At 47.7% G+C, this 16,552-nt stretch overlaps 1 protein-coding gene across 1 annotated transcript; it reads left to right on the top strand.

Moving 5' to 3' along the window:
- The first annotated feature begins 925 nt into the window (after positions 1-925).
- FOXB2 (forkhead box B2) lies at positions 926-1,948 on the top strand. The gene has a single exon (XM_061609271.1). It carries the CDS (start codon positions 926-928, stop codon positions 1,946-1,948), a length of 1,023 nt encoding a protein of 340 aa, XP_061465255.1.
- The last annotated feature ends 14,604 nt before the right edge of the window (positions 1,949-16,552 follow it).

Raw genomic sequence — 16,552 nt, 5'->3', positions numbered from 1 at the left:
CGCGAAGGGAATCCAGCCGCTCCGGCTCTCTCTGCCAAGCCGCCGGCCACCCCCTTCCCGCCTAAAGCCCAGCGTAGAAACTCTCCAGCCCGCTCCTTTTCGAAGAAAATAGACTGGGCGGTCGATTGGACAGCTCCTGCCGCGTGCGAGAACCCTCCGAAACTCCGGGAAGGCCCCCTTCTTCCAATGGCTTCGGGACTCTGGTGCTTGAGCGGAGAGGGTCCGCCTGAGGAGTGATGTGCAGCTCGCTGGGCATGAACGTCTCTAGTGGCACTTCATTCCTAACTCAGTGGCTTTCCAGCTGAGGGGAGAGCGGGATGCGCCATGGGCGAGCAAGGGCGGCGGTCTCCTTGCTGTGGGTCGAAGCTCTTAGCAGTAGCAGATGAATGAAGCGGGGCAAGAGGGGAAGTGAAAGGGGGGGAAGGAGCCTTTATCCATTAGTGTCAAAGAAGTTGCCCGTTTCTGTCCCACCGGCGGAAAAGTGACTGCATAGGGGCTGAGGAGGTGGTTTTCAAGCAAGCTCTCTTGGCACCATGTCGCTTCGCAAGGAAGCCGGCTTGCTCTCAAGCCAGTGCTCGTAGGGCTGGAGGGCCGCTCCCAGAGGACGAGAGGGGCGCCTGGCAAGGAAAGTGATACAGGTCGAGGGTGGTACCGCGACATGTTTTGCTCTCTGCGTGGCCCCTCCGGCGTCACAGATCTGCCAGGAAGGACAAGTCGAGCAGGCCTTTGAGAGCGCCGCGGTTCACTGGAGGCTGAAAGGACAGATTGCCCCGGGGGCGCGGCGGATAGTGATGCGTGAGAGGGACGCAGCTCTCCGGCACCTTTTCGGGGCGCCGAGGGAGGCGATACGTTCGCCCTGAGAGTGTGGTCTTTCTCGGGGCGGCGCAGCCAGGGGTGGCGGTGCTGGCGGAGGTGGGCATGTGCCATGCCTCGCCCAGGCAAGAGCTCTTACAGTGACCAGAAGCCCCCTTACTCTTACATTTCGCTGACGGCCATGGCTATCCAGCACTCGGCGGAGAAGATGCTGCCTCTGAGCGACATCTACAAGTTCATCATGGAGCGCTTTCCTTACTACCGCGAGCACACCCAGCGCTGGCAGAACTCGCTGCGCCACAACCTCTCCTTCAACGACTGCTTCATTAAGATCCCCCGGCGGCCGGACCAGCCGGGCAAAGGCAGCTTCTGGGCGCTGCACCCGGACTGCGGGGACATGTTCGAAAACGGCAGCTTCCTCCGGCGCAGGAAGCGCTTCAAGGTGCCGCGGCCGGAACCGCACATGCCAGGCGCAGGCAAGGCAGGGGGCGTGCTGCACCCGCACTTGAGCCACTACTTCCACCCGCAGCAGCAGCAGCCTCCTCCGCCGCCGCCGCCTCTGCAGCCTTCCGCGGCGGGCAAAGGCCACCCAGACTCCGCCGTGGCTGCGGCGGCGGTGGCGGCGGCCGCGGCTGTAGGGAGACTGCCTCAGTTCCAGCCGTACAGCCCTGCGCCTGGCTTCAAGCACCCCTTCGCCATTGAGAACCTCATCGGGAGAGACTACAAGGGCGTCATCCAGGGCGGCGGGCTGCCTCTGGCTTCGGTGATGCACCACCTGGGCTACCCGGTAGCAAGCCAGCAGATCAGCACCATGGTCAGCTCCGTGTGGCCCCACGTGGGCGTGATGGAGCCCGTCGGTGGCCTGCCCATCTCCCCAGGAGAGTACGGACCCTTCGGCGTGCCGATGAAGGCCATCTGCCACCCGCCCACACAGACGCTGCCTGCCATCCCGGTGCCGATCAAGCCCACTCCGGCCATTCCCTCCGCCACGGCCATCCCTACCTTGTCGGTCAACCAGGTGACCCAGCAGCTCTGCCCATCCACTTCGCCCAGTTCCTCTTCCCTCCTGGAACAGACTCCGACAAACTCTTCCGAAGGCAAAAGTTCCCTACATTCGGCCTTGGTACATGCCTAAAAAGGGTCGGGGGGGGGGAGGACATTGATTGTCCCTTAGGAAACGCTTATGAAGGGTAAAGACCTGGCCCTTGAGGAATCTTTGGGAAGCCCATTGTGATATTCTTACTCTTACCGTCATTAACATTAACACTGTCGTCGTAATTCTTCTGAGGTCTGTATTTTAATTGTTGTACAATCAGATTGTTGAGAGCCAGGTTCAGGTAAGAGTTTCTGTGTTAACTATCAAACATTCAGATGAATGGTGTTCATTTCACCAGGTATGCTGGGAGGTCGAATTCTCCCTGCTGTATTCAGTTTAAGACTCGAATTGCTGCACAAACGACCCCCAATACTTCTGGATCCAGCTCTAAAACGACAGTCCTCCTCACACTTCCTTGAAAGTTCTGTTGAAGTTAAGGGAACAAGAAAATGCGTCCAGAGTTAGGATGTTAACTTTTCACCCCAAGTCACTTTCCTGGAATTTCCAGTGAATCAGACATGACTTCGAGATGTATTTAGAACAGAGGTGCCAAACTACTTTCTTATATGCACGCATTTTCGAGTCTTAGTGGTAGTGCCACTGACATCAGTGAGAGTTTTCCACCTAAACCTGCTGTAGAAGTCCAGCTGGTATTTTTCAGGAAGGTCATCCCTAAGAAAGTATTTTAGCACGGCAATCTATCTGCGCATTCCAGAGATATACAAATAAATAGGAACGTTGCCGTTCTTGTCCTGTTGCCCAGTGAGATAGACCCTGACATCTTTTACTGGAACTTCCTTTTGTTAGCAAGCTTTCCAGTTACGTAAAACTCTTCGTCGGTCAGCTCAACACCGCGTATCCCAAACTGTTACTGATAGACCAAACACCAATAGCTAGTCGAGATGATGGAGAACAGGTCACTTTGAAAAGTTGGCTGCAATCCAATACATGTGCACTCAGAAGTAAGCTCCATTGGGTTCAGTAGGACTTACTGCCAGGTAAGTGTGTATTGGATTGCAGTCTTAGTACAGAACTAAAGAAAAAGCGGAGTAGAACATACCACGGTGACAGGAGATGAAGATCGAGATTAACTAGGAGAGTCCTCGGGAATCGTTTGCTCCTGTTACGCTAACGTTTTGCAAACCTGGTGTGTTGATGAACCTATATGACTGGATGTTCTCAGTAACTAAAGAATGTTCAAACTGAAGTGTAAACTATGGGCTGGGAAAATTACAAATGTGCTTGGTAGGACTGTTTTGGTAACCCTCTCAGATTTACACCGAAACTGCAAAATTTCCCCGCTGAAAGGGTGACCAAAAGCTATAAACGTTGACAGCAGCATGCACCAAGGGATTAAAAACGTAAACTTTAAAGGAGAAACGAGCGGGGATTAAAAGTGGAAATGAGGTTGAAAGCCTAAGAGCGGTTTGGTAGCCTACTTCAGTGTGAAAACATCATCAAACGAAGACATATAGAGACTACTTATCTGAGTGAAACTTTCACATAGAGTTCTTTCGTGAGGTTTACGCGTTTGATGTGATGTTGTGTAAACGTGCAAGACCTGTCTCATCATTTCTCTGTTCTGAAGGCATTTTTTTCTTATTCTTTTTTTTTAATCCTCTTTCTTGTGTAAGTAATGCTTATCACAACACCTTTATTGTCCTTACTGGTGTATATACATGTCTGTACATCTAGCTCCTCTCTACATACCCCTTGGCTTGTACTTTCTCCACTTGAGTTTGGAAACTAAATGCTGACAGAAGGGAAGGATGGGAGGCCCTTTAAAAAAACACCAAACTCTTATGTATGATAAGCACTTTACACAGAAAAAAGTTCTGTGAGAGGGAGGAAACGGTCAATCAGATGTTTCCAGAGCTGATCTTTGCTTTGGTCTGGATTTCTGAGTCCCACATGTTTTGTGAATTGTTGTTGGAGCTTCCTATCTGCCTTACTGTACCTTTTATTGTTTCAATTAAAATCACTCCTTCTAACCCCGATCGCTCAGGGTTTCTTTTCCTCCCTTTAAGAAATCCGACAGAAACCTTCCGTATATGCCGCATTAAAGTTTGGCGCGTGTTCTCTCGCGTGGAGGAAGGGCTGATCCACTTCGGGCAAAGTAGGCGTGGTTTAACCTGCGCGGGTCGCAGCAAAGTCCCCAGAATTCTGGTCGAAAGTGCGCTGGGCTGTGCAGATCGGGGGTTCAGCTTGGTGCTTCTGAGGGGCAATCTTCCCCCTCCTGTGTCGTCCTTCTCTTACGCCCCGATTTTAAGCTTGGGAGGAAGTCCAATTTCTTTCGAGAGCGCTGGCTGTTGTGCTTGGTTATTGAGGGGGCAGGTAGTTCCGGAGCTCCTCGTCGGGCTTCAGCTCAAATGCACATTTGCATCTCGGCTCATGCCAGAACCAAGGTGTAAAAAGAAACTCTAAGGGAAGGCTGAAGTGGGCCTGCTCTTTCTGAAAGTATAGGTAGGGAAAGGCTCGCGTATCAAAAGACTCACTCTTTCTGTGGCGTTCCTTCAATAAATCATGTGGGGGCTTGTTTTGTTTTACGTTGTAGGGATAGTCTGTGACCAACCTGGCCTGTTGCTTTTGCTTTTCATTCGGGCCCAACAGAAAGTATTGAAAACGAAGGCTGCAATCCTAAGGTCAGTTAGGAGTAAGCCCGCCTGAATTCACTAGGACTTACTTCTGCGTAAATATGGTTAGGATTGCGTTGCGAGATATCATTAGTCCTTCACGGCAAACGCAAGCTGCAGCCCGGAGGCCACGGTCCTAGGTGGAAATAACTTTCACTGTCCTCGGGGGGAAAGTTTCCTCAGTGGGGGTGATAATCAGAACTGATCCTGGATCGCTGGTGACTCCAATCTTTGTTGCATCTGCTTTGCCGGCTCTCATCTGGGGTTATGGCTATAAGCATCCTCACTCGGAAACAAACCCTGTTGCAATCAAAGAGCCTTGCTTCCGAACAAATGTGTGTGGAAACAGGGTTGGAGTGCCATGCTTTCCTTCCAAATGCAGGGACGCGGAATTAAACCCATTCACCGGTATTGCAAATTTTGCCATTCACATTGCTCGTATACGAAAATGTATCTGAGTGGTCCTTTTCATTTTAGTCCCTCCAACAGATGAGCTAAGGATCAGAGTACTCAAAGGGGCAAAGCCATTCTCCTATCCATTCTCTTCTAAAATCTTGGCGTTTGGAGGATCAGGTCACTTTTGAGCAAAGAGGGATCCCATGCCACCAGTCATGCCTAAGAGCAGTTACTGCAAACTGGCCATTTAAAAGTCCAGCGAAAACACGGGTCTATTGCAGGAACAGGTTTACCTTGTGTTTCCCATTGGATTTTGTCTGCGGATCAGCCCAGTGAAGTTTACATTGCAATCCTATCTATATCTACTTAAAAGCAAGTTATGCGTGTATAGACCTGTAGCCTTACTGTTGTGTTAAGATTATGCATTAGTTATCGTTAAATCCAATCTTTTTTAAAACAAAAAAATGCATATCCCATAATTCATTTTAAGGCCGATTCAACTACTGTTTTTGTAAACCTGACTCTCACTATATTTCACAGGTCTCTCTCCAGTTTGTGGAGCGAAGGTTTCAAATCTTTCCTTGGTTTAAAAAAAGAAAAGATTAAAAAAATTATTTATTGTTTTCGACATTGCTCATTTCAGTTAGTTAATCTCCTAACAGAAAATAAATTCACTACATTGGAGTGGTTTCGTTGGATTCAGTAAAAACAGAATCTGATTTCATAGGCTTAAAGAGATTCCTTCACTCCTTAAATTTTTTTTTTTAAAGGATACTTTTATTTTGTGTTTCATAGTATTATTTTAAGTCAGGATTGGAGTAAAGTCCCCTAAGACTTCTTGGAAAGTCTACTGATATCTTTCCAATAAGTGTTTAGTAGGGGGTTGAGAAGACATGTATGTATCAAATTTTAAAATCATGAGCTACTTTAAAGGTTCCAGCGAAATAGCAGGTTTGCATTTAATAGAACGTTGAGAGCTGGTTTATATCTGCGACATATGGATCATGCACCCATTCATTTAAACGACGGTGGCCATCGGGCCCTTTCCCCCTTTCTCTCTTCCCCATTAATTTGGCTTTACTGGCTGAAAAAGTACAGAATCCCTTTGACAATCTTTGATATCAAGCAGTGATATCAGGCTCTAGATTATTTTCTTCCCTTTTCAAACGGACCATGAGCAGATTTCAATCGGATGTTAGAAACAAGGAAATCACAACACAAATTTCAGTCTGGAAATTCACTTCTCAGCATACAGCTGATGAGTAGTCTCTTTATCTTCCCGATTTGTCAGATAAAGAGTTTGTCCCTTATTTTGATTCCTGCGGTTAACATCTTTGTCTTCAAAGAGGCAGCGATCAGGGGAAAGTATTGCATCGATCAAGACAGCCATATTGAGTTATTCTAGCAAAGGAAGGGAAAGTTAATTTTAGTCTTAAGAAAATCGAGAGAGCCTTAGAAGCAAGGCAGGAAGAGGAAGAACGCAGCGACCCCTGATTGACTGTCCCAAGATCTCTCCGTTGCAAGTGGACACTCAGCCGTGGCTGACATCTGACGCTGTAAGCCCACGGGAAAGCTATCGGTTTCCACGTTGATTTCAGTGGCACTTCCAAGTAAATGTGCCTAACGTTGCAGTATGAAGTTTGCTGTCTGAAGGAAGAGAGACAGGCAACCTTTCTTTCCATCCAGGTTTCAGGGTCTTGAGTCCTCGGACTTCCCAGAGTCAGCGGCCCCGATCCGCGAAGATCAGATACTCAAGACTGAACTACTTGAGGGAAAGCCGGATTCAAGTCGTGAAACTTGCTTCGGGAAGACGTGCATTAGATCGGGCTGTAGGTCCCATTGAAACCAAATGCAAAAGAAAAGAAAAACCAGAATATGAGCTAGATGAGAGCTCGCCCAAATTTTATTGGGCTTAAAGGGGAGGGCTTCTTTCCAAGTTAACGTGCAGTGTTGGAAAATGACCCACAGTTTAGAAACTCAGTTTTTCACTTCTAGGGAAATTGACACCAAACCTCTCCTTTGCACAAGTTATGTGTGACCATGTTAACCTGGGGAACAGGAATACCATGTCCACCGTTTCCAGGGTTGCTGTAAGATTTCCAGTTCAGATTTTCTGACACGAAGACCTGAGGTGATGAGCCTGCATTCTTCCCAGACGTAAAGAACCTCCTGATTTCAATAGGTTCTACAAGTCTTCGTTTGAGAAGGACTGAGAAATAGAAAGTTGTGATGTTTTGTACCCTACAGTCTACAGAAAATGACATTTCTCTCCCCTGGGGCATTGGGTGGAGTTGATATCTCAAAGATGGAGAAAAAAATACTGTCAAGTGCTACCAGTCAAGCTTGACTTGTATCTTCTGAGGCGAGGGTTTAGTCAGTTACAAACGGCAATTGTAGAAGTATTGGCTTGGCACTTACCATTGAGAAGGAAAACTTATGGGGGGGTCCTTCGGGTGTGTGTGTGTGTCCAGCTCTCTCGATCTGGAAGATCTGGAATTTGTTGGAATGTATGAGGTTCAACTCCAACTTGGTGGGTTGAGGCTGCATGGGGTTAAAAAGGGTAGCTAGAGAGGAGACCTCTTGGTTGCTAGGCTATACCTGTCCTTTGATCCTTGCGGTCTCTCCCCTTCCTGCTAGACTGATATGCAAAGGATGTTGATCCCAGTTCCTTCCAGCCTTCCCAGTTTTTTCTTCTCTCGAGAGAGGGGAGTAGACATCTTTCCTTTGTCTCTCCCTCTCAACCACCATGAGAGCTGCACTGGGACCAGTGCAGACTGCTCCAACATAGCTAGTTAGCTAGATATAGAACTCTTTCCTATCAAGCATGTACTTCCATAATAAAGTAGTTATTTCTTATTTTGAAGCTTAAAGTCTCTATCTGACTAATTTGCAGGGAAGGTAGAATCTTAGCAAAGATTCAAACACACACACACTAAGCTCGCTCAAAACTCTCTGCTCCGCTACGCAACTCAATAGAATTCCGACAGAGTTAGTGCTAAAGCCTGACATGGCGATTTAAAAGCTCGGAAGCGTCGCATGGAAGCATGACCCTTTCCTGAAACTGTGACAGAATCAGGACATCCATCCATCAACAGAACAGTGAGATATTTCAAAGGAACGGGAGGAATCTTGCCTATAAAAGGTACCGCGTTCTCGCCTGCCCCAGTCTTCCCAATTTCCCCTATTTTCCCAACCCTACACGCATCTTCCACCGAAATCTACAGCATTTTAGGTAAGGAGCACAGGGAGGTGCTAAAGCAACGGAGACTCTTGCGGCACTTTAAGACTAACATACTGTTTCTGGCATCGGCCTGCGTGGACTGCGGTCCGCTTCTTCCCAGGCATCGAGTCCACGCAAGCTGATGCCATCCTCAGACGTGCTGTTTGTTGTCCCTTCCGCCTGCAGGATTCAGCCTGGCCCGGCGGGCTCTGTTCTCCTCCCTGCCGAGGGGAGTTGCCCGAGGGTCTCGCCCGCCTCCCGACCCCTCCTAAGCACCGCTGCTGACAGTTGGGCTTGTGCTGCCGCAGACGAGGCCGCCAGCTCGGGTGCAGCCAGGCCGGCACCACGAAACCTGGTGCCTGCGATGCAGCCGGCGGCGGCGGCGGCGGCGCCCAGGGAATCGCGGGGAGCCCTTTCCTCTGGCAAAGACCTTTGGCAGGAGCTGCCAGACTCCCCTTCGGGCTTCGGGGGCGGGCGGGAGGCTCCCAGGGGGGCAATCAGTCTTTCTTGGGGGCCAAAGGGGAGGGTCACGCGCGCTCTTTATCTATGCAGCCTCGGTGAAGGGGATCAGGGAGGGGGCTGGTTTGCTAATTGCCGGCGTCCAGGGACACCGGCGGGCTGCCAGACTCCCCCCGCCCCGCTCGGCAGCAGCCAATATTTGGATAAGGTGTCATTTGTGCAGCCGCCCCCGCCCCTTCGGAAATCCGAGCCGGTCTCTGACTGATGCCAGTGCGGGAGCGGGAGGGGTTGTGCGGCGAGTAATTGCCTGGCAGGTCGCAAGCAGGCAGGACCAGGCGACTTCGGAAGGCTTTGTGAGAGCCCAGCTCCGCTGCCATATTCAGTAGGGCAGGTGCATTACGGGGAAGGGGGGAATAAACCCTCAGCTGCAGCTGGCAAGGGGTGGCCCTGCTTCATCTGTGCCTCTCGCTTGTACGCCGCACCGTTGGGTTGCACAGCCAGCGGTGCGGGGAGCGGGACCCTTGGTCGGTCAGGATGCGCTCCTTGGCCCCAGCACTGGGAATCAGTCAATCCGTGCTAGAATCCTTTTGCTGCAGCACCATTTCCCTGAGCTGAAGTACAGCCAATAGCTGTCATTTGCACAGCGCGCAGTGACCCGCTTCCCTCCGTGTGGTATTTTGTTCCTCTCCCTTCCCGTAGAAAGCCGACGGGTGGACCCACTCAGGGGTGCGGGCCTGGTTTTCAGCGAGCCCTTGGACGGACGCGGGGGGAGCGTTGTGCCGTCCTCCCCCGGCGTCTCTCCAGTCAGTCTTTCCACCTTCCCCATTTGTTTCGGAGGGCCAGAGAACGGCAGACGCAACGCGGTGGACCTGGCAACGACTGGATGCAGGGAAATGCGTGTTCGTGGGTAACGTGTGGGTGTGATGGACTGAAAGAAGGAGAGAGGGTGCTGAAACGTCGCCAGCAGCTCCAAGAAACTTTCCCCTCCCAGGCTCCTCATATCACCGTCATGATCACACTTGGAAATCTTTGCTGCCCAAAGAAGACTGACGGCTCTTCTTGTTTTGTTTTTTTAATTGTGAAGACTGGCGACAAACCCTGCCCTTTGAAGCGAGCAGAATCTGATCCCTAGTTTTGACTAATGCCACCGCCATCTGTGCGCTAAAAACAACAAAGCCCTCATCTGAGCCACAAGCAGACCCTGGCCCAGTTGCTCTATATGCGGGAAGCACCAAGTCTTCCCTCCTTTCGCCTGTAGCCTGAGAGGGAAGCAATGGAGAGTTAGGCTGTGGACCCACTAGTCGCTTCAAGAGCCGCCAGAATGGGTTTTTTGCCTGCCCTCTGCTGGCCACACCTCCCTTCCCCAGTGCTGACTTCAAACCTTTCGGGACTGCGCATAGCAAAGCGTTGGGCCATTCACTCTCTGCCTGAGCCTACAGCAAAGCGTTTCCATTGGCCACACCTGGAGAGGTAACAGGTTGATCCACCAATCAGTTGCAAAATCTGTCTGCAGCTGATTTAAAAAGAAAAAAAACTAGAGCTGACCTGACCAGGTTTTAGAGTTTAAAAGGGTGGGGTTTGATAAGCATAGTGTGTCCCTGTTTTCAGAAGTCAGAGGTGGAGATGCACTGGAACCAGCACAATGCTAAGTGTGTCTCTACCCTTTAAGGTTCATTTCAGGTGTGCCTTGTCATGCATCTTGAATCCCTGCTCTCACTGTGTCTGCAACGACCACCACAAAACCGAGCTCTTCCAAGCTACAAGCCCAGCTTCAGGCCAGCCTCTCGTGCTCCTCCCAGCTGGCTGTGCAAGTGAAGCCCTACCACTGAACTGTACTCAGAAGATGAGAGGGGGGTACTCTGTAGGGCCTGATGGCCTATACATGAATCATTGGTGGAAGCAGGGCCAGCCTTAGGGGTGGGCAAGTGCCAAGCTGAGGGGGATGCTGAGCTGAGCTGAAAGGGGCACCAAGCTGAGCTCAGTGGCTGTGGTTTTTTAAAATGTACTATCTGCAGTGAGCTATGGTGGCAAAAAAACAAGTGTCTGCAACCTGTTTTCCAAGGTTCTACAGGTTTTTGGGTACTAACAACAAAAAGAATCTTCCTTGAATTGGCTTTAAAGTATGTTCCTTTTTCAATGTCCACTTTGATACCATCTGCACTAGGTAAAAATCAGTAGAACGCATCTTTACTCTCAGGCAACATAACCAAGCACTTAGTATTTCAAACACTTTAAACACTATCTAGATAATAATAAAATAAAGCCATAAGCTATAAGAAGTCAGCTGGATACCTTTTTATTTATAGTTTTTTATTATTTAAAAGATAAAAATAATAGATATTCTAAAATAAAGAATGCTTAGCAAAAGATAGGAACTGCCATAAAAATATTAAAAGGAAAACCTGTGATAGCTGAGGAGGGGGTGTTGGGGCTCAGAAAGGAGAGCTTGCAGCAGGAGTCATCTTGTGTGTTTGCTGAACATAATAAATAATATAGGCCTACAACTCCATGAGAGTCATTCTTTGAGAGCCACCCACACCATATGAAAGAAACTTCTTTGGGATACTAGAACTAGAGTAAGAATGCACTGAAAGCAGAGCAGCAAATAAGAGGCAGCTCACTCTGGCTCCTTTTCAAAGACATTTCTGGGGAAAAGCCTGGGAGTAGCAGGGTCTATCACACTGCTATGTTTTGCAGTCCTGAACAAGCTTTAATACTTGGTGACACTGTAAAGCTGCAGGACTGTCTGAAGAGGGTGGAAATGGGGCCATTTGCCCCAGGCCTCCACAAAGAAAGGGCTCCCATACCTCAGTTCCTGTGTGTACCATTGTCCCATGCCCCAACCCTGCCACATTGCTTATCAGAATCCTTAGTATTTTGTGTTTAAAATTTTCATAAAAGAGGAAATTATATATCAGAGTGTAAGATGACACTGAATCTCAACATGTAATTGTGACATAATGGGACCTCTGAAGTAAATATTTTACACAGTTGTGTATGAAACAGAATAGATGCTAATATGAGACTTAAGTTGGCTGTAAAATGTATCCTTGGGAGGCTGGAAGGGAGGGGCATGCTTATTACTTAGGCATGCAGCTCAACAGTAGGGGACTCTAAAGCAATCATGGTTAGGTAAAATCTTTATTTATGTCTAGGCGGCAATAGAGATAAGATTGATCAGGCAGACTTATGATTGGCCCAGGCTAAGAAGCCCCAGTTACAGAGTTTGTTGTAAGGAGAGAAGGAACAAAGAAGGTTTTTCTGTGGCAGAGTAGGCAAAGCTAACCTATACCTGGCAAGAGCTTGTTTATCTGTAGGTATGGGGGAGGGGCTATTAGTTTGCCACCCTGGGCTCCTACTTGGAGGAATGGTGGGATATATATATAGTGATAAACAAGTGATAAAAGATTAAAAACATCTATTAAACATCTTAAAAACAAAGCACCTTAAAAAATCTTTAAAACCAAGCATCTTTTAGAAACACAAAATTTGAAAAAAAAAACCCTTTAAAAACATCTTTAAAAACCATTTCAGCACAGACGCAGACTGGGATAAGGTTTGCTGAAAGAGGAAGGTCTTCAATAGGTGCTGGAAAAAGATGGTGGGAGTGAATTCCAAAGGGTGTGCCATAACATTAAAGGTTCACTTCCTATGTTGTGCCGAGCGGACCTCCTGATGAGATGATATCTGCAGGAGGCCCTCACCTACAGAACACAGTGATTGACTGGGTATATAAGTATGTAAATTGCATATCAGTATATAAGTTGCTGCAAACTGCAGGATGGGAGAGTGCTCTTTCAGGTTCTGCTTGCAGACGTCCCATGGGCAATTGTTTGGCAACTGTGAGAACAGGATGCTGGACTAGATGGACCATTGTCAGGCTATTCTTATGCTCTTATGTTTTTAAGATGATCTTTCAGGTATCCTTGGTCCCAAGCTGTGTAGGGCTTTATACACCAAAACCAGAACCTTGAACTTAGCCCAGTAGCTAATGGACAGCCAGTGCAATTATTTCAGCAGCAGGGTGACATGTTGGTGATACTTTACCCCACTGAGCAATTGTGCTGCCACATTTTGCACCAGCTGCAGCTTGAGGACTAACCTCAAAGGCAGCTCCACACAGAGCACATTACAGTAATCCAACCTGGAGGTTACCAGTGCATGGGCAACAGTGGACAGGATATCCCGATCCAGAAACGTCTGCAGCTGTCTTACCAGCCAAAGCTGGTAAAAGGCATTCCTAGCCACTGAGGTCACCTAGGCCTCTAGTGACCAAGATGGATCCAGGAGCACCCCCAGACTACAAACCTTCTCTTTCAGAGGGAGTATGACCTCATCCAAAGTAGGCAATTGACCAGTTATCCAGACTCTGGAACCACCAAGCCACAGCCCCTCAATTCATAGTCAGTTTATTGGCCCTCATCCAGCCCACCACTGAATCCAGGCATTGGGTCAGGGCTTGTACAGCCTCTCCCAATTCAAATGTTACTGAGAAATAGAGCTGGGTATCATAAGCGTACTGCTGACACCTTGCCCCAAGTCTCCTAACGACTGCTTTCAGTGGCTTCATCTGGATGTTAAACAGCATGGGGGACAACATCATATCCTGCAGCACCCAGAGCTTGGAAAAGTTGCTTTTTTTGAACTACAACTCCCATCAGCCCCAGCCAGCATGGCCACTGGATTGGGCTGATGGGAGTTGTAGTTCAAAAAAGTAAATTTTCCAAGCTCTGGCACCACCCCACAGTACAACTGCCAGGGAGCCAAAAGACAATCACTCATTGCTATTCTCTGAAACTGACCCGGAAGATAGGATTGGAACAACTGTAAAACAGTGCTTCCAATACCCATTTCACCAAGTCAGTTCAGAAGAATACCATGGTCAACAGGTATGGTACCAGTGGACAGCCAGGGCAGGCTCTGGCCCAAGGGCCCAGGAGCTCACAGGGGCCCACTACCCACCAGCATCAGACTTGGCACTTCTTCCGCCACCCGGCTTTGTTGCTGCGGTGGTCCACTGGTGCCATGACTACTCCACTTCCTCTGTGCTTGCTTGCTCATCCCTTCCGTGGTTGGAGGCTCCAGGTGCTGCGCTGCAAGCCCTTCCACAGCCACTATGCGTTTGTGTTGGAATTGCTTTTTAATATGTTTTTAAACCTTTTTTTTAAAAAAATATGATTTTAAAGCTTTTCTTTTAAAAAAAGGTTTTAAAGATGTTTTGTTTTAACATATTTTAAAGCCTGTTTTTATGAAGTTTTAAAGTGTTTTTAGTGCTTTTGTTTGCCACCTTGGGTTTCTACTGGGAGGAAGGGCAAGATATAAATCAAATAATAAAAAATAAAAAAAAATGTCAGGACCCACCCCCTCAGAAGCAGCTTCCATGGCATGGTGGGTCTCTGCAGCAACAAAGATAGGCAGCAAGAAGATCCCTTAGGGAGGGAACAAGAAATCCTCTGTGCCCGAGGGCTCCCAGAAACCTGGAACCCCCCTAATGGTCACTGGTATCAAAAGCTTCTGAGAAATCAAATAAGAATTATTTGTTGCACTCCTTCCAATAAAGGTCATCTGTCAGGGCAACCAAGGCTGATTCAGTCCCATAACCAGGCCTGAACCCGGATTGGAATGGGTCAAGATAATCAGTTCCATCCAAGAGTTCTTGCAATTTCTGTGCCGAAACCCTCTCATCCACCTTCCCTAAAAGGGGGTTATTTGTGACCAGGTGGTGGTTGTCACAAACTGATGAGTCCAGCGTGGACTTTTTCAGGAGCGGTTGGATCACTGCCTCTTTCAGAGTGGCTGGGACCACCCCCTTCCACAAAGACATGTTGATCACACCCTGGATCGACTCGATCATATCATCTCGGCAAGCCTTAATAAGCCAAGAAGGGCAAAGGTCAAGAAGACATCTTGCTGGCTGCATTGTCACAAGCACCTTATCCATGTCATCAGGCCGCATCAACTGAAACTGATCCAATAATCTACAGCAGATGTTGCACCAGACACCTCACTGAGGACTACAGTAAATGTGGATGGTGCACCAAGATTGCTATGGAGGTGAGAGACTTTACCCTAAAAGTGCCTTGCAAACCATTCACAGTGGGGCTCATTGGTTTTATACTTGTAAATAATTTAGAAGCCATTTTGGCAATTAATTGATTGATCGATAAATAAATAAATAAACAAATACTTGCATAAATAAAGGCCATTACATTTCACTTAGATGTCAAAATGACTATTGTGTGCAGTGGAGTGTGTTTGATGATAACAACAACACCCCAACTAAATTTTTATCTTGCTTTTTTTTAAAAAAAAAAGAGAGTTCAAGATGCTTAGCTTTTATTATTTCACAAATATCCCAACTGTTATCACAATATACTGGTATAAAATAGGCAAGTGTAGCACATCCAAGGTCCCAAACATACTGTTTTTCTTCAGAATCCCCCTTCCCTGCCTAAATGCACTCTCTTCAGGCATAATCCGTTAAACGGGGTGGCACATGTCTCTCTCTCTCTCTGGCTGTGAGCACACTAGTCGCCTACAGCAAAGCATTTCCATTGGCCACACCTGGAGGGGCTACGGGTTGATCTGCTGATCTGTTTGAAGTGGATTAAAAAAAACAAACCTCAACCTGCTCCCATCAGGTTCTACAGTAAAAAGGGGAAGGGTTTGACTAGCCTCATGTGCCCATTTTCAGAAAAGAGAGGTGGAGACACACTGGAACTGGCTGAACAGTAAGTGACTCTCTACCCCCCCCCCTTCTGACAATCTATAGTCTACAAAGAGAGGTTTCCTCCTATCTGGCAGGAAACCCAGAGGAGGACAGTCTGATGTATGCCTTTTGTCTCGTCTGCATGGGTCAATTGGCAGGGGCTAGTGCAGGGGTGAGGGACCTTTTTCAGGCCAAGAGTTGCATTACTCTGGGGGAAAGCTATTGGGGGCCACATCTGCTTTGATTGGACCAGTTGTGAACTGATCTAGGACCAACAGTGGGTGGAGCCAGACCCACACCCAATCACATCTAGCCACCACAGAGCTATTTCTCATGTAAACAGAGACATATATTTAGTTCTTAGTAACTCCACTTAAGTTTCACTTTCCATTTTCTCCAGTCTTCTTTTTTTGAGGCAGTCTCTCCAACATCCTTTATTTGTTCCAACTGTACAAAAAGCAAAAAGAACCCAGTAATCCCAGCAGAAGAATGCAATTAATGTCAATGCCGGGTTGAACTGCAAGCTGCCTTATTATACAGCCACGAAAGTGGCTGTATACTATACTCAGCATGGATTTTTTGCATTCCACAATGTTAAATTGAAAATACCCCCATGCCATTCTGATCCTTCCCATAAACTAATTTCAAAACAAAACCTTACAAAATTTATACCCCTGAACTCAGAAATGCTTGCTTAACAACCCTCTAATTTTCATGATGATACACAAAACACTCAGATAGAATCGAGAGTTCAAAGTGTAAAAAGAAAGAGAAATAAACCAGACCCCTTTTGGAATTTTTTTCTGTCAGAGTTCTCATAATCTGTTGAAATTCATTAAAAATCAGCCATGTTCACAGAGTACCTGTAATCCTAATACTGACCTTGCCCCATAATCTGACCATCTTCTGCAGTTTAAAAGTTTAAAAAATGCCTGGCTGATTTTTAATTAATTTTTGGCTTGAACTCAATGATAATGTCGGGCATGTTCAGTAAGAACCAACTGTCAGTGTTCTAAAAGCCAGACTCCCAGCTGCTGGGCTTGCCTAATCAGGGAGCCACACCCACACCAGACTTTGATTTCACGTGAGACAGTCATGGCTTCCCTCAGAGAATCCTGGGAAGTGTAGTTTGTGAAGGGTGCTGAGAGGAGACTCCCATTCCACTGACAGAGCTCCAGTGGCCAGAGTGGTTTAACAGTCAGCCACTCTGATTGAAGGTCTGTGAG

The sequence above is a fragment of the Rhineura floridana genome, chromosome 1 (genome assembly GCF_030035675.1).
Source record: "Rhineura floridana isolate rRhiFlo1 chromosome 1, rRhiFlo1.hap2, whole genome shotgun sequence".
In the NCBI taxonomy this organism is placed as follows: Eukaryota; Metazoa; Chordata; class Lepidosauria; order Squamata; family Rhineuridae; genus Rhineura; species Rhineura floridana.
This window is presented reverse-complemented; position numbering and strand designations above follow the sequence as displayed.